Source organism: Gigantopelta aegis, chromosome 4 (assembly GCF_016097555.1).
Source record: "Gigantopelta aegis isolate Gae_Host chromosome 4, Gae_host_genome, whole genome shotgun sequence".
NCBI classification, from domain to species: Eukaryota; Metazoa; Mollusca; class Gastropoda; order Neomphalida; family Peltospiridae; genus Gigantopelta; species Gigantopelta aegis.
Window position 1 is genome coordinate 15,261,221 of NC_054702.1, and position 24,869 is coordinate 15,286,089.

The following is a 24,869-nucleotide window of genomic DNA, read 5'->3' on the forward strand; positions in this document are numbered from 1 at the left end:
TAAACAAAATATATTTAATAACAATATAATGTTGCAGTACAATAATCTAATACAATAACATAACAATGTAAAGTACAGAGTCCTCAATTAATACAACTATTATTGATCAAATCTTCAAATTCGGGCAAAAGAGATCGAGATATTTAGACAAAAAAAGCTGACTGAAACCTTTTAACCATGTATTTTCATCATTCTAACCACAATATTAATTGTAATCCATGTAAAAATGTGTAGTGATTAGTTTGCAACCGTATATATAACCGTTTGGCATAATACTACCGGTAATATGAATAAATATTGTTATCCAGATTCAGGCATTTTCGGTTAATGTGAGCCTGTGTGCCTATTGTTTGAGTTACCATTAAGCAAATATAACTTATTTTCCCCTGTACGTATACATGTAGTTACATCTGTACACAGTCACATCTAATTACATCAGATTCTTTACTTGTATACTGGAGACCACAATAAATGCAAATCACGGTTATTGTTTGTCTGTAGGTTAAATTGATAACAGATGTTCAATTCTGTGATGTGATAAACAGTATATCGACCTGTAAAACTCCTGAATACCAATAAGTCTTAATCTCTTCTTTAAAAAATTTAATGTAATATACTAACATTGTTACAGCTAAAAATGATATTTCTGTTTCTTTTAATGTTCGGTTAGTTACAGCTGTACATAATTATAGTTACATATGTACACACAGTCGCAACAATACATACATTCATACCTATTGTCACATCTGATCATCTGTACATAGTAGTATATGAATAGTCACATCTGACCATTTATAGTCACATCTGACCATGTAGAGACATTTATTTATATTGGCACATCTGAACAAGTAGTCACATAAAATGCAGAATGTAACGTTTTATGTTCACTTCAATAAAAAAATAAAACTCATTATTCCCCATCACAAGACATAAGGCATAAGTAAACAAGGACGATGCTTGTTACCATGGAGACCAGAATCTTCTAAAGAATAAATGGAATTAATGCCTTCCTTGACTTAGGGTAATCTTCAAACTTTTCAAGGTACCATCTACAAAACAGTAAAAAATACAGTGGATAAAAATACACATTTGTTTTATTTTACAATAATTCAAACGTGCCATGGAGCACATAATTCAACACTAAAATGTTATCACTTTACACATCATCCAGTATTAAATGCGCTCTGTCACAGATGGTTGGCCTAATTACTGACCCAACAAAATATTATATGACAATATATACATTTGATTTGTACCTAAAAGTACTTTATTGAACCATCTACATAACCACCATATCACACTTATTATTGATATTTTATAAAAATAATTGAATTATGGGTACGGTCCATAATTCTGAGAAAGATAATGGCTATTTGGAGAGCAGAGGTGTGATGTATTATTTTGAGTCACGTGACGGGCATTCCCCGAATAACCGCAATGCCAAAACGATTTACCAAGCTCGTGTAACGAGAACGCTTGGCCATCCTCTGCGACGTAGGGTAAATAGAAAACAAAAACCCAATGAAAATAAGTTATTAAAAATTAATAAAAACATATACTGAATGATATTAAGCTTATACATTCATTTATTTTAGTAACAGAAGCATGTTAAACGTCGACAATCCCGACTAGTTAGGCCTTTGCATCTATAGGTAAATTTATCGTTAGTCGTACGCGAAAAACTCTAAACATCTGGATCACAAACACCGTCAGCTATTATGGCATATTTTGTATAATAATGAATTTGACAAGGTGGAAAATGACGGTGTTTTTGATCCAGATGTTTAGAGTTTTTCGCGTACGACTAACGATAAATTTACCTATAGATGCAAATTCATTATTATACAAAATATGCCATAATAGCTGACTTGGGATAGGAATTGTTACATTTTTAAAGAATACTCTGAACTAGACGGTGTTTATATATGATGTGACTATATATACGAAGGCCGTGTCTATAGCCTCCACTAATGAGGGCTGGCTATATTCACAGCAAAAATGTATATAGGCGGTAAATAAGTACATGTATTTGATTGGTCCATATTACCGAACCATCTGGAACAGGAGGAATACATACTACAGTGCATTTTCTGAACAGGGGACGGGGTGGGGGAGTATATGAATTTAGCGGACCCTTTTGTGTATGTTTTCCATAGATATATGAATAGCGTCATATTGTCCCTACAGTACTAACAAAAAATTAATTATAATAAATAAATAAATAAATAATAAATAATAATAATAACAATAATAATGATGATGATGATGATGATAATTCCCAAACAAAAATTGTAAGCTTAATAAATAGCTGGTAACAACCTTGCGGCAAGGTAGTAACTACCGCGTTTCGAGCTAGTATTTGGAACCTTTTTACAACCTTGCCGCAAGCTTGCGACGAGCTTCTTGCAACCTTGCAACGAGCTTCTTGCAACCTTGCGACGAGCTTCTTGCAACCTTGCGACGAGCTTCCTGCAAGCTTATTCAGTTTAAGCTAGTATTTGGAACCTTTTTACAACCTTGCCGCAAGCTTGCGACGAGCTTCCCGCAAGCTTGTTGCAAGCTTGCGACAAGCTTCCCGCAAGCTTATTCAGTTTAAGCTAGTATTTGGAACCTTTTTACAACCTTGCTGCAAGCTTGCGACGAGCTTCCCGCAAGCTTGCGACGAGCTACCCGCACGCTTACGACGAGCTTCCCGCAAGCTTGCAACAAGCTTCCTGCAAGCTTGCGACGATCTACCTACAAGCTTGCATAAGTGGCAGCCATCTTGCATCTTGTATAATTCTTTAAAAAAAACCCAATGGTTTTAAAGTGAAAAACATGAACAGTTAAAACAAAAAAATAGGTGCTACATGTTGTCAGATACTTAGGCTACAAAATTAGTTTACCTGTCTGATAGACATGGTCCATTTATGTGGGATAGTCTTGACTAAACAAAAAAAAAAAAAAAAAAAATATGCTAAAAATCTCCTGGTCCATATTCTTCTTCTTCTTCTTGTTTAGGTTATATTCCCTCCACTATCTGGAGATCCACACTGTGGTGTAAAGTCATTTGTTTGTTTTCTTCTTGTTTTTCTTTTTTCTCCTGTTCCACCAAGCAGGATTCAACCAAACTTGGTCCAAATGATCCTCTTATAGACCTGACCAAGTGTTGTTATTTTTCAGGACAATAAAAATTCCAAGATGGCCGCCCTGGCCTCTGAATAACTGAGACATTTTTAACTTTTACTCAAGTTCCACCATGCAAATTTAAACCATATGTATTCCTAATGATCCTCTCATGGCTCTGACCAAGTTTGTTATTTTTTCGGGCAGATTTAAAATCAAGATCGCTGCCCTGGCCTCTGATTGACAGACCTTTTTTTGCTTCTTTTCAAGGTCCACCAGGCAGGTTTCAATCAAACTTAGTCCAAATGATTCTCTCATGACTTACTAAGTGTTGTTATTTTTGTGGCTGATTCAAAATCCAAGATGGCCACCCTGGCCTCTGATTGGCTCAGACATTTTCAACATCTTCTCAAATTCCACCAGGCTAATTTCAACCAAACATGGCCCATGTCATCCTCTCATGGCCATGCATATGTTATTATTTTTGGGGCCAATTGAAAATCCAATTATTACAAGATGATTCTGTTTTAACCATATTGTATTATCATTCGAATGTATTAATATTAATTTTGTTTTAATTATTATTGTAAATACTATCTAAATATGTAACATGTATGTTGGTTGTTTAGCCACTGTTCCCACTGAATTGATAAATCATATGAGAAGTTATGAATTAAAAAAAAATAACCATGAAAATTATTTGGACTTAGCTTTTTCTCCACAAGTGTAGACATGCTTTCACAGTTGAAGATATACATGCAGCAAGCTTACAAAAATGAAAACATGCTTGCGGGAAGCTTGCACAGTTGAAGATATGCATGCAGCAAGCTTGCGCAAGCTTGCAAAATGAAAACATGCTTGCGGGAAGCTTGCACAGTTGAAGATATGCATGCAGCAAGCTTGCGCATGCTTTCACAAATGAAAACATGCATGCGGCAAGCTTGCAGAAATACTGACTACCTTACGCGAGCTAAATGTTAGCTTGCAAATAGCTTGCATTGCTTGTACTACCTTGTAACAACCTTGTAACTACCTTGCAACAACCTAGCCGCAAGCATGCATTTTTGTTTGGGAATGATGACGATGAATAAATAAATAAATAAATAAAAATAATAATTACAAATTATCAGCGGCTGAGGTAGATTAACTGAAAGAGAAACTAACTACGGACAGTACACAAACTAACAACAGGGCTTGAACTTAATAATTTTTCACTGATTGCAATTTTGAGGCTGCTTACATAAATTTTGTAAAAAAGTTAATTTTACCGTAAATAAATATGACTAAAAGGTTATTTTGCTGTATTTAGTCACATTTCAAATGCTCAAAATCGCAAGGGCCAATAAAACTCAAAATACATTTTTTTTATAGGCTACTAGTAAAGCTTAGACCACTCCCGGGTCCCCCTCTAAATTTATGTAATGTTTCTGTAACAACCGCCCCCACCCACCCCACTGCGACATGATTTTACCAACATTATAATACATGTAATAATAATAATAATAATAATAATAATAATACACAATTATTACTACTACTACTACTACGACAAAACATGCAACAGTACACTGTTTTTTTTACGCTATACATTAAAACCGAAATACCACTTTGTGAACCAGTCAAAATAATTTGCACACGTGCCTAATAATAATAATAATAATAATAATAATAATAAATGGTGAGTTCATGTTCCGACTGTTTATTTTTTTTTCCCCAGCATATTCGCGGTTATTTTCGTCATGAAATAATATATTTTTTATTATTTACCATGTATATAGCCGGCCCTCATTTGCCAAGTCTCTATACATGGCGATCATTTATATAAAATCCACAAATACATTATACAGTTGTCGTATATATAGCTTCATCACTACGAGTCTGTTTTTCCGTATTTTTATGACTTTTTACAAGAAGACTTCCAAATTTTAAAATTGAAGCGTGTCGTGGAATTCCCTCGATCGTAGTTCAATTAAAATGTTTTGGATCATACAGTAACTAGGTTTGGTATTCCAAATGAATGTAATTTCCATTTATAATGCCTATTTAGAGAAACAAGGCCCACTAAATCCGTGACTGAGCTCCTTTAAACACAATTTAAGTTTTAAAAGTAACTAATATGTATAAATTTGTCTAATTAAATGCTTATTTCAATTGATACATGCCTATTACCCACTTTACCTGAGGCAATATCTTTTCCACTAAGCAATACCATGTCTCCTTTTCATATTGGATATAGAATCAAACCTCCCCCACTTTCCACATGAAACTGTTAATATATTATTTGAATTGCTGATTTTAATATTTGTAAAACTACACAATGAAAACATGCAATATTGTCTACTATAAAAATATGTTATTATCTTTTGTACAAACTAAACTTTGAAATTTAATACACTTAATAAAATATTCTAATTATAAGAATGTACAGTTGTCGATAATGCTCAAACAATAAGTATCCCAACACTTGGCCTAACGTTCTTTATATAGTGCAATATTTTCAATTTTGTTTTTGAGAAGACCCCTACAAATCCACACACACCTGCTGTATGAAACTGACAATTGCTTGGCATTTATACTATGTCCAATACCACTATCCAGCAATTTGTGTAGACTTTTGACAAAATCTGCTGATAGCGAAGACAGACAAGCTTAACAAAAGTGCACTTGTGTTTGTATTTTGCATTTGTAACCAAAGATCACAGCTATAAACTACTAATACCTATGGTGCTGACAGGCCCTTGGTCCAATGTTGCAGGTTGTGAAGATGGCAAATGCAAGAGCTGGAAGACTGGAAGCAGCCAAAGCAAATCCCCACCACTCCAAAATCTCGCCAAAAAAATTGGCTCCAGATACGTGATTGAACATGCCACCTGGAATGTAAAGAGCACATTTGTGAAAACACTTGTGAAAACACTTATAATATATAATCTATTACATGTATTTCCTTATTTGTTAGTTATTATTAATAAATTAAAAACATTTTTACATCTCTGATTTGCCTGGGAAAAAGCAGCAAACAGATTTAATTTCCACAAAACACAAATTGTAATTTTGATATTCAAGAATTAATTATATGTGGAATCGATTAATTCAAGGTTATTTATCACATGTATATGTAAAAACACTAAATGGTGGTACTTGCAAAAAGAATAATGAATCTTTAAGCACCTAGATATCACTATGAGTCGGAGAGAAATGTGTCAACGGGGCATCATTTGTCATACCTGACATGACACATGCCTGATTAAGCAATAAACTGTTACCAATAATAACAATCTAATTAAAATTAGCTCCACTGGTTAATTACTATAACCTGTGGATCTAACAGCACCCCTTTGGAGCTCATGTCCAGTTGACCTTTCATTCGACCAATCAAAACCTTACTTGCAAAATCAAGCCAGTGATTTGAAAAGAATTTGAAAACATTCGGGATTATGCAGAGGGTATACAAAATGATTCGGGTGAATTACGAAGTATGCCGGAAACTAATTTCGATAATTTTTTTTATATAAAATTTGTTTCAAGATGAAAAACCCCAAAACGTGATGGTATAGCCATAAAATCTGTTTATACTAGTATACAATCCAGAGTTTATTACTGCTCTTTTTCCCTTGTTTTTTAATGTTAAAATAGACCAACAAGTTCGCCTATTGCATAAATAGTCTCGCCCGATATTTTTAGCATTTGTATGCTCCCGAATAACGCTATAAAAGGTGAAGTGTAATTGGTCGATATTTAAATTGTTATTTATAGATGAAATGTCACCTGGACATAGGAGTCCACACGATGCTGTTAGATCTACTGGTAGACCAGTAGAGCTAATTTTAATCAGATTGCCAATAATACCACCAAACAAGATACAAACAAAATAATAGTTGTCACCTTTAGGTATTTTGTAATCTTTTTCTCCTGGTTTTCTCAAATTTCTTAAAATGGAATCTGAGTGGATGTTGATGATCATCCCAATAAAGAATGTTATCACACCTGCAAAATAAATAAAAAAAGGTATTCTTGTTAATAAATACAGGGATCGAACACCCTCTTAAGAATAAAAGCTGAAATGTTTTATAAGCTGAAAATCCCAATACACAATATCAAGATTAAAAAATTATTTTACATGAAAATAACTAAAATCTGATAAAAAGCTAAAATACCACATCCTTCTAAAAGAATGTTAAAATTTGTTTTTGTTTTACAACACTACTAGAGTACACTAACTTGTTAATCATTGGCTATTGGGGGTCAAACGTTTTGTAATTTTTGTTCATTAGTAGCAAGGAATCTTTTATGTGCACCATCTCACATACAGGATAACACATACCATTGCCTTTGATATACCAATCATGTTGATTGAGAAATAGCCCAATTGGCCCAACGATTTTAAACTGACCGCACAGCAGGCAAGCTCTTTACCACAGGGCTACATCCTGCCCTCTTAGAAAAGAAAGCCAAGAATGATCCAATATGGATGCCCCTTCCCCATTATAAACTCCAGGCTATGCCAATACATTCAATATTGGCTGTGCTAAATGTTTGTTTATTGACCTACTTATCTTCATACAAATTATTTACTCACCTAAAATAAAATGAGCTCTAAAAATCTCATCTGGTCCAAAGATGGCCCATCGAAATAAATGAGCACTTTGTAGATATCCATTAACTGAACAAAAACCTAAGGCCATCACAAATACAACAAATGATGTTGGTTTGCCTCCATTAATTAACAGAGGATAGATTAAAGTCCTGAAAATGGAAAAGATAGAATATAATGAAACAATACTGATCATGATAAAGTACAGTCCAACATCTAAAAGGAATGAATCTCATATTTCGTTAATAACATTATTTAAACTATGGTAGTATTATCCAAATACCAATATTAAGAAGCCAACTCTTACTTGAGAGGATATCTATATTTAATACATTATTCAAACACACATATTTATTTGTATTTGGTTTGACAAAGATAGTTCAATTTGAACACATTTTTCAACTCTATTCAACAAACTTGGAATTTTTATTTCTGGCTTGGACAAAAAATTATAAGGCTTTTTGATGTACATATTCATTGTTTGAAATTGTACTTTGCTTTAAATTAACTTTGAATTGTGAAATATGTATTCATAAAACGTAGCTGTAACATTTTAAAGAAAATCTAAGTAATATATATACATGTATTTAGATAGATCTTACAGCTCTTTTATTACCGGTACATAAAATAAAATAAAATAATGTTCCAAAATTACTCTTATTCAAGTTTAATGTTTGAATTGTTTACACACTATACCTGATCTATACATGTTCACAAATATATGTGATGTATTCACTTTTGAGTATAGTTCACAAAAATATGTTGTATTCACCTTTGAGTATAGTGTATGAGTAACAGAGCAAGAAGAATTTGATTTGGCGTCTGGTAAAGCTGTAGACATTGTGTAAAGCACATTAGATAAATTGGTATGACCAAGGATGGAAGTTCTTGAATGAGCCATGCAATTCTGGCATCCAATAAAATGCCCCATCCACATCTTGAATACCGACCATATGGTACATTTATAACTTGCAATACAGCACTGCTAAAAATAGCGGCAATGATCATTATGTAGGAAATATAATTTATCAACCGCTTTTCACATCCACCTGCTAGTTCAAGGATGAAGTCCCACATGCTGCCTGTTGCTGAAATGAATACAATTGTTGGTTAAGTATGGTACATTTCTTTAGTTCTCAATATAGATGCCATATTAAAACAATAGAAATAAAATATGAAAAATAAAATTGGGTGTGGATTTGGCTGCATATCTCATAAGTTAATGGTGTATGTGAGGGCGTTTGTGTGTGTGTATGAGGGAGAGAGAGACAGAGAGAGGAAAAAACAGAGAGAGAGAGATGGAGAGAGAGACAGAGACCGGGAGAGAGAGAGAAAGACAGAAAGAGAGACACATAGAGCGACAGAGAGAGATGGGGGGGGGGGGGGGGGGGAGACAGAGAGAGGGAAAGCCTCCTTCAATCACAGTTAGCAGTTTAAACATTCCCTCTCAGTCTGTAAAATAGGAGGCAGAATGTCCCCTATGATGGTCTCAACCAGTGACCCAAACCTTGGTCAAGATATAAATAAAACTGTAATATCTGCCCATAGTGAAGAATGTTGTTTCAGGGGCATAGGGTTGGGAGGATTTAGACGACTGCCCCTGCTGAAGCTAAAACATTTTTTTTGAAGCGCAATATTAGACTATTCATGTAGGTATCCAGAGAAATTGTAGACAACAAATCCAGACTGTGCTATATATCTATCTATCTATCTATCTATCTATAGATATATATATCTATCTATCTATATATAGATATCTAGATACATATATATATATATATATATATATATATATATATGTATCTATATATAGTGGTTATTTCATGGTTTTGTTCGAATACGATTTTTATGTCAACGAGTGATGTGTGAAAACCATATTTTCACGAGTTGACATAAAAATTGTATTCGGAAAAACACCATGAAATGGTCTATTTATTATATACATATTTCCTAATTTTTGACAATATCTTTCGCTCTTTGGTAATATCTTTCACTTATCCTATCGAAAACACGTAACATCATGATATATTTCTTCCTATGGAATTTTGCCAGAAAATTTACTTTACCATAGACTTTTAAAAAGAAATTTGATTAAAATTTATCTTTATTAACATTTATTTAACAATACTGCGGTGCAAACATACCTGACAAAGCGATCCTCTAAAAACTCCCACAAAAACAAAACGAGTCGAACGCCGTTAAATTCTTACACTTACACTCGATGACACTACATTGTGTCATCATTATTTAGCTTCGTATTCAATTTGTTTTATATATTTTATCGTAATTGCACTTCGTATCCCGTTTTTATAGGTACAGTTGTTTAAATTACATTTTTTATTTTTCAAATACGATCAGATGCATTGGTAATCATCAAATTTAAATACGAAGAACCGAGACAAAGGGAGATAATTTAATCATGCACTTCTACAAAAAAGTAAATACGACTTCTATATTTTCACTGTAGCTAAAATAGTGAAAATATGACTTTTCACCGGATATGACTTTTATGGTTTCCGTAGATCTATATATTTCATTGCTATGTATATAATAAATCTATATATATATATATATATATATATATATATATATATATATATCTATATATATCTATATATCATCGACGTCCTAAACTGCGTTCACCTAACGACAAGATCACGAATACGATATTTACGGAAATACTATTCTACATTTTTCAGCTACGATACGTGAAACGTGGGCGTAAAACAAATCCATTCTAGTAAATAAAAGTGAAACACCCTCCAGTAAACAGGAAAGAGTGCGACGTTTCTGTGTTCAAGGAAACATTCAATTTGTCAAGCGTTCTGGTCCAGTCCGCGTTTTACCAACACCCACCGCTAACACTTATTGTCAATTCTGATAGGCATTACGTTCATACCAGTGAATAGTTTGTAAAATATCATTTTATTTACAAATTGATTCTTAATTAACACAATTTATATACTAAATATAATTTACAACTGTTATCAATGGATTATTAATACTATTCACTAAAGTAGAAGCACAAACATGTAGCATACATTTTGCAGATCGAATATAATAACTGAAAACAAATTCTAACAACAGGGGTGTCAAACATCATAAAAATTAAATGCTTTGGCCCTGTTGGTCTTGCACGTGTGAAGTCATGTGACACGCACCGAATGTTAACTCATCTTTCTCCATTTTAAGTCAATTTCTACGAGTCAAGTGGACCCGATATCGGTAATTTTAAGGAATAAACAAAAACGACTTAGTAAAATTAATGGTTTTAGGAGTGTAAAGTTTTGTATTTAGATACTTACTTGTTTGAACTTTACTGTTAATGAAAATGTTCTAGAACTGTGAAGAAAAACCTCACAAATGAACGACAAGCAGACGATAACAAATCGGATGTTAAGTGCGCGAACCGTGCACGAGGAAACAAAGTGAACGGAGTTGGAAGCATAACGCAGTTAGGGACGTTGACAATATATATATATATATATATATATATATATTATTATTATTTTCACTGGATCGAGATCAGTTTTTTTATGCACGTAATATTTAAACAAATCAAGTAAATACAGCTTCATTATTTGTGGCCCATACGTTCTTCAACACTGGTAGCGCTACATAAATTATAAGTATTACAGTTCTATTAAAAAATCCACCAATGTTTTTACAAACTGCACACATAAACGTTTTTTCGAAAACATTTTCCTTTTATTTTTACATCAAGCCAAACTGAATTTATCAAAAAAAATATATATATGTTCAGTGGAAACTGAAGGTATGGAGGTATAGCCCATTTGGATTTCAACAAACACGACAACACATACCACTAATGTTTATCTAGCTGGCTTGTTAGCTGTGTCAGTGTGTGTAAAAAGATTTTATAAAAACAAACAAAACAACAACTTTGAAGTTTGAAATTAATTAATTACGAAACAATGCATTTTTATTTATTTCTTAATATGATAAATTTATTATAAAATCAAAAATTAATAATAATACAAATTTAAAGGGGGGTGGCGGAGAGGGGTGCGGGTGGATATAACACCGAAAATGACTTTTTACATAACAACCAAATTTCTAAAATCACTTTGGACGCCACTCAATTGTAACTCTTCAATTCAAAAAGAAATGAAAGTGTTGCATTTCCGTTTTGAGAGAAATGTATCAAATTTAGTTATTATAAACTAATTTTAAACGATGGCGGTAATATTAGAAACATCGCTTGGTGATTTAACTATAGATCTTTACACAGACGAAAGACCGCGATGTAAGCTGCAACTATGGATTTTTGGTTTTTAGTTTCTCGTAGTCGAAACGTATTGCCTTTGTATCTCAGGACAGGTGTTTTCGATGCGATTGAGTTTTCGTTTCGGCGATGTTCATTTACTTTTATTGTGCAAAACGCGGCCATGGAGTAGGTACAAAGTGGCTACAACATTTAATGTTTGGCTAATAAAATACTACCTAAATTAACCATATTTTATTAGTTTTCAAAGATATATTCTACATATATCTGTAAATGGCTAAACTACAATTATTTCCAGTGTGAGACCTGTAACTGTAAGTGTAACTGCTTACATCATTCATGTTTGAATTTTTTCTTGTGATTGCTCACATATGTTCTGTTACATTCTACCAAATAGAACTTGAGAACCACAGTTGATCTCTGAAAAAATTTAACATTAATTTTAAATCACATTGGCATCATAATATATGTAATATATCAAAATTAAATACTTTTTATGAGAAAAAAATCTAGTCACTTCGCCCTCCTTCGTAAAAATTAACTGTATGACACATAAATTATAAAAAAGACTTGGAGACTTGTTTGTACAGAATATACATGTAACATGTAGTATCCCTGTGATCAAACCTGTATCAAAATATCTGTGATCTTTAATCAGTTTAATGTAATTACTGTTTGTTACCTTGGTCAGACAATAATAATTAATATAATATATATATATTTTTATGAACACCTGAGTGTTTTGTGAAGACCTCTGACAGTATTGCATTCATATTATTTTATATGGAGAGCTATCATGGCTAACATTAAAAATTAAGAACTCACTAAACTTTAGTAAAAGTCTGGGATGCGGTGAACTCGTATGGAAACTAACTCGTATTAACGGAAAACTCGTATGGAAAACGAACTCGTATGGAAAAAATAACGGTGAACTCGTATGGGGATGTATGGATATGCAGATATACTAACTTTGATATTTCGCTTAAATGTGTATTTTGACACTTGTTTTGTATACATGCTTCTTATTTATGTCCCCATCAGTCAACTATTTGCGTGTCAACCGCAGTTTGTGCGTCAACGGCAGTCACCTATAATTAAAACAAGTTGCTATACAGTTATGGATATATCAGTTTGTTCACTGCATTTTCCCACATACGAGTTTGTCTTCCATACAAGTTCACTTGTGGATTTCCATACGACTTCACTGCATTTTCCCCCATACGAGTAAGTTTTCCATACAAGTTCACCGCAAGCCAAAAGTCTTACCTGTTCTTAAACTTATAATACATGTATAATACTATAAATATGCATGGATCTCACTATTACTTACCTTTCTTTTCTTTTCTCCAGGTTGCCTAAATTTTCTAAAGCTCTGCAAGATCAAGTATTACAATTTTTCTCTCTTCCACTCAATACAGGTATATGTAGGAGAGTTTATATTATAAGTTTAGTAAAGTACCAATTTTTTTTGTGCACAAATTTACCTGTACATGGACATCTTGTGATCTACATGTGCTTATTTTAGGTTTATATATACATGTATGTACATGTATACTTAAATAACACTTATTGTCAATAGAGTTATTTTGTTAGTATACATTTTAGGTACAGTTCAATATTTTTAACAATGCAGGTGTGTATTGTAGACATTCACAGCAATACCCAATAGTTTTTTTTAAGTGTTAACCTTTTTGTTAATGTTAAAATTAATTCTAATACAACTGTCATATAAGCCTTGTTCTCAATGGTTACTTTTCATGATAAATCAGATGATAGAAGTACGCTGTCATGGGCAACCAGAATTTATCATGATGACAAAATTCCTAGAACTCGTCCGATATGCTGTCACTTAACCTCACAGGTGGTGTTTTCGTTGGTATATTAATTCCGCGTCTTCCGTTATATTTAAACATCGTTATAAATAATTTTCAAACAAATTACTAACTTCAGATGAAAATGATGTTATTGTTCTTATTTTATTATTATTTTGTGCTATTGTATTTTTTAACACATCGTTAGCAGCAATGAACACCCACCCTCCCCAAGTAAGATCCGGTCCCTGATCGATCGCAGTTCTTTCAATTCGACCATGTGTCTAGTCTGTGTTTCCAAAATGACACAAGCGGGTTCATCAGAAATAATTGTATGACAATCTGAAGTACACCATTTTTGTTTAGAACATACTTTTTGGAACAATAATAGTGGTTTCCATAGAAATTTGGCAAGGCATGGTAGACCAAACATTTTTTGGGCATTTTCACCATTTTCGGGGCACTTGTATTTCATTAAAAATACACAAAAATTAATTGAAATAAACATTAATGTAATTTATGTGCTTGCTTTAATAAGTGAATGGTAAAAGATATAAAAGGTATATTTTATTAATTAATAATACCTTTTTGGGTGTTTTATAAAGGCAATTTTAGAATTAATTACTGAAAAAGGCTTGTTTAATGTCAGGGCAGCATGGTGCTGATTAAGGCAAGATGGTGCTAGACTATTGAGGCATGGTGCCGCACCATGCTAAAACAAGCTAGGGAAAACACTAAATAAAATTGATAAAGAAGACAAGATGGAAATAAACTCTTGATTTTGTAAACGCAAATTTTAAACAACATTAACTGCTTTAAAATATCGCAACATTTTGAAAAACTCTTTTAAATAATACTTACCATTTTGTAAATGAATATTATTTTATGTATTTATAAAAGCAATAAGTGAAAATATGTTAGTAAAAGTTATAAACTTGTAGACCTACCCCATCAACATGGTTCTTGTTCAAAATTAATGCAGGAAAATTCGTCGAAATAATTCAATAATAAGAGGTTGAAACACCCCTTCACAAATGTAAAGTCCAATCATATCATGACATATTACGTTTTGCAACAAAAATTAACAGCAAACGAAAATATAGTTGTAGTGTATCCTGTTTTATAAGAAATCATGTTCAAAATACAGGCAGGCTACAATACTAATAAATTTGCCTTTGCTTCGCTCCTAAGTTAGTAATGTCATGTCAAAGGAAAGAAACAAATATTACACCATACTTTTACTTACTACAACTGTACAAGGGTTTTCATTGAATATCATAAGTAAGAAGAATAGATACTTAGGTTTTTAAAATTTGTGGCATTTCTTTTATAAAAACACAATAAAATTTCTTAGGTGTAGTATTAGAATAGGGATGATATCACTGTGGTTCACTATAAGGATTTGTCACAAAATTTTTGGATTTAGGGACTCGACTTTGTCTCGTCGGCAGATCCAAATTTGGTGATAAATCCTTATAGTTAACAACGAAACACAGTGATATTATCCCCTAAATGAATACCATATATTTTCAATTTTCATTATGCAACATTAAGATTAATTTCATTGTGTTGTACAGTGTATATATAAAAGAACTCTAGCAACTTGAAATCCTTTCTAAATATAAATAAAATATATACATGTACATATAACTTTTGTTTTGTCCTATCAAACATGTAGTTTTTTCTTAACCCAAAACCACCAATAATTTTGGTTGAATCAATATGTTTTGAATTTTATCATTTCAGCGGAATCTTGTCGCTCAGACAGGGGATCCTACTGGAACTGGACGTGGTGGTGAATCTTTGTTTGCGTAGGTCTAGATATATTTAAATAAAGATTATGTTTTATGTTTGATTTGTCATACAAAATATAAAGTAATTCAACTTTGAATTGATTTCCCTCAGTGGAGAGGCACATGATTCAGCAATCCATTCACTGTACCTTGGATGGTCCCCATCTAGAATGTCAATATGCACATATGAAAATTCCTTTTCTGTTAACTGATAATAAGTATGGTGGCAAGAAAGTTTCTTTTATCATTTTAGGCCAAGTTTCACAATTACTATATAAATATATATACTGAAACATAATAATAGTTTCTGATAATGTGTGATATGGTGTCATTGAACAAACATTTAATTTTCTCTGATAAACTGGCATAGATGTATGTTTTAAAACATTCAGCTTATGTGCAGTTTACACTTATTTTCCTTTCAGCCAACTTTATGGTGAGCAAGCCAAGTTCTTCGACATGGAGACTACTCCTCGGATTAAACACAAGAAGCATGGAACTGTTTCTATGGTTAACAATGGTAGTGGAATGCATGGATCACAGGTACATACAACTGCTGGGTTTTTTTTCTCTCCAATCTTACAAGCGACTCTCATTTTAGGTCTTTATTGGTAGATCTAACCCAAACCAGGCCTCTGAGATTGCAAAATGTAGGAGAGCAAAAAGCAGGAGCACCTGATAATAACATTTTTCAAGAGAGAACTTTAAAATAAGAAGAGCAGTTTCACATATTTAAAACAAATATAGAGCATACATCTAAAGTAAAATTTTAAGTAACATAAATAATAAAGCAAAATAATCAAAGGCAAGTGTGGAATAGCCACTTTCTGTGTTTGGATGAGTATGAGGCATGGAAAGGACTAAAAACCATTGTTATCACATAACTACATTTAGCAAACGAGGTACAGCTGGCAGAGCACTAACAGTAGGAATAATACATTTGGAATTAATATTTGCTGAATAAAATTTTTTTGAAATCGTTTACTGTATGTGTTTATCCCAGGTTATTGATCTGTATTCTCTTTTGGTCTTGTGCTAAAACCATTAAGGGTCAGAATTTACAAAGCATGTTTATGTTTTACATGCTGTAACTACATACATTTACAATAGTTAAACACCTGCATTTAAGAAAAATAGGCTTTGTAAATTTAGCCCTTAATCGTTTTCTTTTTTAAGTTTTTCATCACTCTGGCCGATAGCTTGGATTATCTGGATGGAGTGCACACAGTGTTTGGTGAGGTATCTGAGGGATTGGATGTTCTCTCCAAGATCAATGAAGTGTTCTGTGATACCGAACACAAACCATACATTGACACAAGGTACTTGTGTTTTATAGCCACTCATTGGGCAGATCCAGAATGTTGTAAGGGGGGAGAGGGTGTTTCACAAAGTTCTAAAAAGAGCAGGCAAATTAGCCAAGCTCCCAAAGGGATCAGCCAATACACTATGTCTTATGAGCCAAAGTTAAGAAAAGGGATCATTGCATGCTTATCGAATAGTTTTCTCTCTTCTTTTTTTTCTAGGAAAGTTACACCTGACTAAGGGATAAATACTTTGTGTACCTTCGTTTCATTGTTTTTTTCAAATTGACAGATTCAATTAAATTGTGTCTACTCAGTTTAATATCATTTTGTTTTCTATAATCATAATACAAAAAATAGAGAAAAGTAACATAAACATAAAACTGACCTTTTTTGAGATATATTGTAGGCACTGATTTGTTATTAGCCACATTTCTGTTATATTTTTAGAATCTACCACACAATCATTATCGATGACCCCTTTGATGACCCACCAGACCTACAAATACCAGACCGGTCCCCAGAACCAACAAAAGAGATGCTTGATGTAAGAATGGGTCATGTTTACTTACATTTCTAGTACTATTCCTTCTGCTCCTGCACTTGTTATCTACATAATACAGATGTTCTGAAAACATTCCATTCTAAGGATAGGTTATTTATTCTATAAGATTTTAATAAAAGTTTAAGGCAACTTTAACATCTGTTATTAACAGTTGATGAATTAAATAATCTGATAAGTGTCACTCCTTTCAAAGAACACTTTGTATATGAAAGTTTATAAACAAATAATGCAGTACTCATCAAAGGCCATTTTTACCATGGCTAAACGTCTGTTCGAATACTATAGCTGAACTGTATCCTACGTATTTTTAAAACTGGCTTTGGTAGATTAGTGGTTTAACCATCAGACTTAAGACAGGCAGGTAATGGGTTCACATCCCATTACCAACCTCACCCCAAGTGAGTTTTAAAGGCTCAATGGGGAGGTGTAAAATCATTACATAGACTTTTCTCATACAAACCACTAATGTTTCTTCTCATTCTCTAGTCTAAATGTCTCAGTTGCTATATCTTAAATGCCTGATAGTTGCTAATTAAACAATATTCTGACCCATCATGGGGTGGGATGTAGCACTCGCTCGATGCACGGTCGGTCTGGGATCGATCCCCGTCAGTGGACCCATTGGGCTATTTCTCGTTCCAGCCAGTGCACCACGACTGGTATATCAAAGGCCATGGTATGTACTACCCTGTCTGTGGGATGGTGCATATAAAAGATCCCTTGCTGCTAATCGAAAAGAGTAGCCCATGAAGTGGCGATAGCGGGTTTCCTCTCTCAATATTTGTGTGGTCCGTAACCATATGTCTGACGCCATAAAACCGTAAATAAAATGTGTTGAGTGCGTCATTAACTAAAACATTTCTTTCTTTTTTCTTTCTTTCTGAGGCATCATTGAACACACCTTCCTTTCTTTTCTTATTACAGTCTTCACCAGGAAAGATGAACGATCACTCCCACTCCCCTTCACACACTTCTGAGAAGTTTTAATAGTGTGGCAAATTGATTGCCGCGTAATACAAATTTTAATACCTTTTATTTGAAACTTCATGTGACTGCTCGCCTAGGATCATTTCAAGAGAGTGATCATCAGCTCACCTTGATTTTGCTCATGGTAATGGGTATGGGAACTCTATTAACATGCCCATATCCAAAGTTAGATTCAAGCACGCCCACCCCAGACTTAGCCTCTGACTTCGCCAGTGACCAATTCCGGGGCAGTCTCCTGGTAATGACTGTATTACTGATGTGTGTGTTTCCTGTATGATTACAGAGTGGCAGAATTGCCGCTGATGAAGAGATTGATGACACCAAGGGGAAATCAGAACATGAGGTTAATGAGATGCTGGCAGAGAAAGAAGCTAAAGCCAATGCCCAACTTCTTGAAATGGTAAGCAGTGATTATCTGTTATTGTTTTCTGAAAGGCATCTTATTCAGGACTTTTACATATTAAAGTATTTATATGCTGGAGTAAAGTGTAAATAGGGAACATTTTGTTGTCAACATTTTAGTTAGCAACATTTCTGGTCTATTGAAAATTGAGTAGCAATTACTGTTTAATGTTTTAAAGCTTGCATAGCAAATCCCAATGTGATGCTGAACAAAATGTTCCTTGGTAAATGATAAAATTACTCTGGATGGAGGATCTGGAAAACAGCTGACAGTTATGTAATTATAAGAGCTTTATCAAAGAACAAGGGCAAGAAGAGTTGTCAGGTGACATTGAAATTTAGAATTGTTAGGGAAATTTTTCATCTCTGTAATGTGCATTGGACTGTGTTGGTCATGATTTGCTGATAAGTAGAGTTAACTTGTCTTTTATTAAAATCCAAGATGATGTTTGTTCAGCTGGCATTGGCTATTCTGATCCATTTTTCAATCATTTTAAACAGCTAGTACTAGATAAAAATTATTGACATTATTTGGTCTATACAGCCACAATTGAATGATCTAAGAAAAGATTGATAGCAGGGCTATATGGATTATGAAGGCTGTGGCGCTGGTTAAATAACATGCTTTTTGGAACAAATTAAACATACAGTTGAATCCCTTGATCGCATATTGGTTTATAGAACAAATTTGTTATTTGCAGGGCTCACCCTGTACATTGCCAGATTAGCTAATTTTTATACCAAATAGCTACCAAATTTAGACTTTGGCTAATAAAATATTCCTCAAATTAGCCACATTTTAATGATTTTCAAGGAAATACTCTACATTTCTGAAAATTGGCTAAACCCAAAAATTTCCCAGTGTGAGCCCTAATTTCCCAGTGTGAGCCCTGATTTGTATATTATATTTCTGCATAGAACTGTTTTGCATTAAAACGTCCTTAAAACATCCTGGATACTTAATATCCAATGCCATTTAACTGTACTTAAAAATATGTTGAGTTCCTTATTAAATAAAATTAAATAAAACACTTCTTCCTTCCTTCCTGGATTCTTACTATTGAATGAACAATATATATATACATTCCTTATTTGCTGTTTCGCTATTAGGTTGGAGATCTCCCCAGCCAGGATGTGAAGCCTCCGGATAACGTCTTGTTTGTCTGCAAACTCAACCCAGTGACCACGTCTGAGGATCTCGAGACTATCTTTTCACGATTCGGAGAGATTATCAGGTGCAGTTGCATAAGCATATGAGATGGGGGGGGTGGGTAGGGCTGGGGGAGCAACTGCCCTTCCCAGTGCTGGAGCAAATCCTCAACTTCGGGCAAAAATTATAGAAATACTTGGGCAAAATGAGCTGGCCTGAAATCATTTCACCTTGTATTTCCATCATTCTACCCACAACATTAGTTGTAAATCATGTAAAAAATGTGTTGTGATTCATTTGCAACCCTATATAACTATTTGGCAGTAATGCAAATATGAATAAATATAGTTATCCAGATTTGGGCATTTTCATTTAATTCGGGCAAAAATCAGCCCCTTACAAAAATGGTTGCCCATATACCTATGTGCAATTGTAGTGTTATAGTACCCTTTTATAAAAAAATTTAACAAAAATAGTAAATACATTTTATTTATATGTACAGTGGTGGCACCTACGTCTGCACACCGAAGTATTTGTGTTATATTTTAAAGTTAAAATCGTTCTTTAAAAATATTTGTTTTACCACCACAGTACAATGGAACAATAAATGTGTTACTACTGAAAGTTATTTTAATTAAAAAATTAAATTTTTTTAAACTGAAGTAATGAGCACATTTTCAGTCGCACCCCATGGCCTGTATTTACTGGCCTGCATGACAGCACATAAGTCTGCACAGCAAACATTAAAACAACCACTTTTGTCACTAATGTTCACAGAAGCAACATCAGATAATGGATCAGACTTTTTGTAACTTCCAGACAACAAACACTTCCTGTTATAGTCTGTTTCAGGAAATGTTTATTATGCAAATGAGATAAATATAAATGGTGTTCCATGCTCCTTAATTTAGATAACACAAAATGATAATATAAAAAAAGTCAATATCAAAATTTATGATCATTATTTAACAAAAGTTGTCTGTTATTAACTGTGCAAATGAGCACAATAGTGTTTGTTAGAAATATAGGACAATCAATGATAATTTTGAAACAGACTATAGCTAAAAATAGGCCATGCTGTAACTTATAAACACACACACACACACACACACACAGTTTACTAAAGCTGTGATTCTTATTATATCCCTCTACTTTTAGCTGTGAAGTAATAAAAGATCAGAGAACAGGTGAATCCTTGCAGTATGCCTTCATAGAGTTTGAAAAGGTAAGTTTTTCTGTCTGAACAACACTGACTATACCCTAAGATGTTCACAGCCAAATCTTAAAACTTATAGTGTTTACTGTAACTCGGCAGACCAAAAGATTGCCAACATACTTCTCTTTTTTAGCAATAATCTGTTTTTTTAATACAAAATTTAAAAATAAAATAAAAATATCGCCTTGCCAAATTGAATATCTTGCAAGCACATTTTGTCAAACTTGCATGCATCTGATTTAGAGTCCGCTTACTTCAACATGGATCTGATTTAGAGTCTGTATTTATGTTGTTTTTCCAGGAAGAGGATTGTGAAAATGCTTACTTCAAGATGGACAATGTGTTGATAGATGACCGGCGAATTCATGTTGACTTCAGCCAGTCTGTCTCCAAAATGTACCATAAGAAAGGTTATTATTCATTTGTTTACAAGACTATGTTGGTTGTTAACTATTAAACATTTTGTCTTGAACCTAGCCATTGAAATCTGTTCTTGCAGTATGCTTACTCTTGGTCTCTGGCTTTTTAACATAAAAAAACAAAATGTATTACAGTTAGTTTATTTTGTTTAACGACACCTCTAGAGCACATTGATCATCAGCTATTGGATGTCAAACATCTTGTAATTCTGACTCATAGTCATCAGAGAAAACTCGCTACATTTTTTCCTAATGCAGCAAGGGATCTTTTATGTGCACTTTTCCACACATACCACAGCCTTTGACCAGTTGTGGTGCACTGGTTGGAACGAGAAAAACCCAATCAGTTGAATGAATTCACCGAGGTGGTTTGATCCTGCGATGCAAGCACCTCAAGCAAGCTCTCAACATACTCAGCTAAATCCCACTCACAAAATGTATTCATGCATTGATTTGTATTATATGTGATCAGTGTTGTTGCTGCAGGTCATCTTAGTCACTAAACAGTGGTTAGTTAGTATTGGTCCACAACATCATCTTTGCTGGTCTGTGTAAAATTAAATATAAGATGTTTATTACTCTTCAGTATAAAAAAATCCTAACCATATCAGAGTGATAATGTCCAACTGAGGCTAACATCACACTGTTATCAGTGACCTATTTAGGAGGCCGAGTGCTTGCAAACAATTTAATGGGTACCATCATATTTATCAATCAATCAATCAGTTTATTTTGCCAAAGCTGAAATCAGCCATTGGCTAAAACATACAAAATACATCACATGGTTATTAATACAATAATGTCCAAATATAATCTAAATAAAATATGGTAGAAAACTACATTAAAATTAAATCAGAAAACACAAAATAAAGAAATGTATTTAAGAATGAATGATTAATTGATTATAATGTTAGAAGTAGTAATGGTGTTGATAATATAGTAGTGGTAGAGGAGGAAACAAGAACTATGACAGAAACGTTTTACGTCTTTACATTGCGTCTATCTAACATTAGGTATAAAACCCAGTAGCCCAGTAACCCTCCTGACAGGCCTCAGATTTGTCTGCTATTTGATAACAGTAGCATATGTGGTAGTAGTGTATTTCCTTTCTATGTAGACCAAGTGGTGCAATATATGAGCTGTTTCTTTCCTCTCCTCTTCTTTCACTGGAATTGAAGATGTATGTTATTAATTTCCATTCCTTACTTTCAGTGAGCCACATTATTTAAAACACACTTATAGGATATTAAACTTGCTACTATTTCATGCCAAGTTAAATTTCATTTGTCAGCTATTGTTGGCCAAAGACAACAGTGTAAGGTAGATGATTTTGAAATGTTTGAATGGCAATGAAATTGGATTTACAAAAGTTTTTTTTTTTTAATGACACCACTAGAGCACACTGATTAATTAATCATTGGCTATTTGATGTCAAACATTTGGTAATTTTGACTTGTAGTCAACAGAGGAAACCTGCTACATTTTTCCATCAGCAGCAAGAGATCTTTTTTATGCACTTTCCACAGACAGGAAAGCACATACCACAGCCTTTGACCAGTTGTGGCGCACTTGTTAGAACAAGAAAAAACCACAATCAATTCAATGGATCCACTGAGGTGGTTTGATCCTGTGATGGAAGCACCTCAGGTGAGCGCTCGACTGACTGAGCTAAATCCCTCCCCTTGGATTCATAAATGAAAATAATTTCACATGTAAACCTAATCTCAATTGAAAGCTTTTTTAATATACTTTAAATTTAACAAAATGGATAGAATCTTCAAATTGGACTTCATGAATTTATGAATGTAGATATTCAGTTCCTAGCATAAAAGAAAGTTGAGAAATAATAGATTTTAGAAATTAACAAAGGTATATTGTAAGGAAGTACTATGCAGTTTAATATAAAACATTATACAGTGAAACCCCTCTAAACCGGACAGCCACAGGACTGAATAAAATGTCCGGTATTCAGAGGTGTCTAATTTGTGGGGGTTCATGTCATTTCTTGATATCTCCAACAGTTTTCACTTAGTGACCTTAATGTTGGCTAAGATAAACTTTCAAATTGTGTAATGATTTTTACGTTAATTATCGAGTGGTAGTTGAACACAACAATGTTTTGCTGGACGTTCCGACATCTTGAAAATCGATATGGAAATGAAATGCCACTGACATCTATTCTATCACGCAAAACCAATTACTTTTTATTTTGCTAAATAAATGTTTTTAAAAGGAAAACAAATTCAAACAATATGAAAACAGTGCATCAAATTCATTGTTGTTCTGTCGATCTTTGGAGCAAATCATGAGATATGTTTGTCAAGGAACATGTTTTTGAATGGCATTCAATCCAATCTGATTAAAATTAGCTCTACTGGTCTACCAGTAGATCTAACAGCATTACGTGGACTCCCATGTCCAGGTGACATTTCATCTGTAAATAACAATTTAAATATCGACTAGCTACACTTTGCCTTTTATAGCGTTATCTGGGAGCATACAAATTCTAAAAATATCGGGCGAAACTATTTATGCAATAGGCGAACTTGTCTATTTCAACATTAAAAACAGGGGGGAAAATGCAGTAATAAACTATGGATTCTATACTAGTATAAACAGATTTTATAGCAATACCAACACGGTTTTGTTTTTTGTCTTGAAACAAATTTTATATAAAATGTTATATAAAGTTAGTTTCCGGCATACTTCGTAATTCACCCGAATCATTTTGTTTTCAAATTCTTTTCAAATTACTGGCATGATTTTGCAAGTAAGGTTTTGATTAGTTGATTGAAAGGTCAACTGGACATGAGCTCCAACGGGCTGCTGTTAGATCCATATGTAATAGTGGAGCTAATTTTAATTAGATTGGCATTCAATCACATTTGTGATTTAAAAGCACCTAACTCAAAACCTAACTCAGACTATCTCAACTAAATTTACAACAAAACTGCAAATAAACACAACTCATATGTGTATACTAGTTACTTATATATTAAAACTGTCAACAGATCTTTAATTGTTTAACTGTTATTTGCCAACTGCCCAGCCACATGGAATGGTGATAACCTTCTGTCGGCTGACCCGAGCATGCACATATTACACTAGTCGAGTTCACAGTCAGGTAAGCCAGCCAAAGTGATATTTAGAGCACCATAATGATTGATAATAGTTTGAACGTCTGGTTTTCAGAGGTACTATTTACACTAAAAGAACACTTTGAGACTGAAATAATCATCCAGTGTTCAGTTTAGAGAGGTTTTCGGTTTAGAGAGGTATTCTT

The 24,869-nt window shown here is 33.5% G+C and overlaps 2 protein-coding genes across 8 annotated transcripts in view; one reads left to right on the forward strand and one right to left on the reverse strand.

Annotated features, from left to right (window-relative positions):
- LOC121372708 (3-oxo-5-alpha-steroid 4-dehydrogenase 1-like) lies at positions 1–11,841 on the reverse strand. 7 transcript variants are annotated; one of them, XM_041499178.1, is made up of 6 exons: positions 11,759–11,841; positions 8,469–8,784; positions 7,682–7,848; positions 6,988–7,089; positions 5,825–5,975; positions 1–1,049 (listed from the first exon to the last, which is right to left on the reverse strand). In XM_041499178.1, the coding sequence occupies exons 2-6, from the start codon at positions 8,771–8,773 to the stop codon at positions 983–985; spliced, it is 792 nt and encodes a 263-aa protein (XP_041355112.1). In that variant the 5' UTR covers positions 8,774–8,784; positions 11,759–11,841; the 3' UTR covers positions 1–982. The 7 variants fall into 7 exon arrangements, with proteins under 7 accessions (XP_041355112.1, XP_041355115.1, XP_041355111.1 ...); XM_041499181.1 differs by having other exon boundaries at positions 8,746–8,784; positions 11,521–11,799; XM_041499177.1 differs by having other exon boundaries at positions 11,521–11,799.
- The window catches only part of LOC121372705 (peptidyl-prolyl cis-trans isomerase-like 4), an 18,155-nt gene continuing 5,112 nt past the window's right edge, over positions 11,827–24,869 (forward strand). Inside the window, exons 1-10 of the mRNA XM_041499174.1 lie at positions 11,827–11,963; positions 13,293–13,360; positions 15,500–15,564; positions 15,972–16,089; positions 16,723–16,865; positions 17,298–17,394; positions 18,683–18,799; positions 19,912–20,036; positions 21,110–21,176; positions 21,469–21,577. Coding sequence (XP_041355108.1) covers positions 11,894–11,963; positions 13,293–13,360; positions 15,500–15,564; positions 15,972–16,089; positions 16,723–16,865; positions 17,298–17,394; positions 18,683–18,799; positions 19,912–20,036; positions 21,110–21,176; positions 21,469–21,577 — 979 coding nt within the window. The 5' untranslated portion in view covers positions 11,827–11,893. The remainder of the gene's footprint in view (positions 11,964–13,292; positions 13,361–15,499; positions 15,565–15,971; positions 16,090–16,722; positions 16,866–17,297; positions 17,395–18,682; positions 18,800–19,911; positions 20,037–21,109; positions 21,177–21,468; positions 21,578–24,869) is intronic.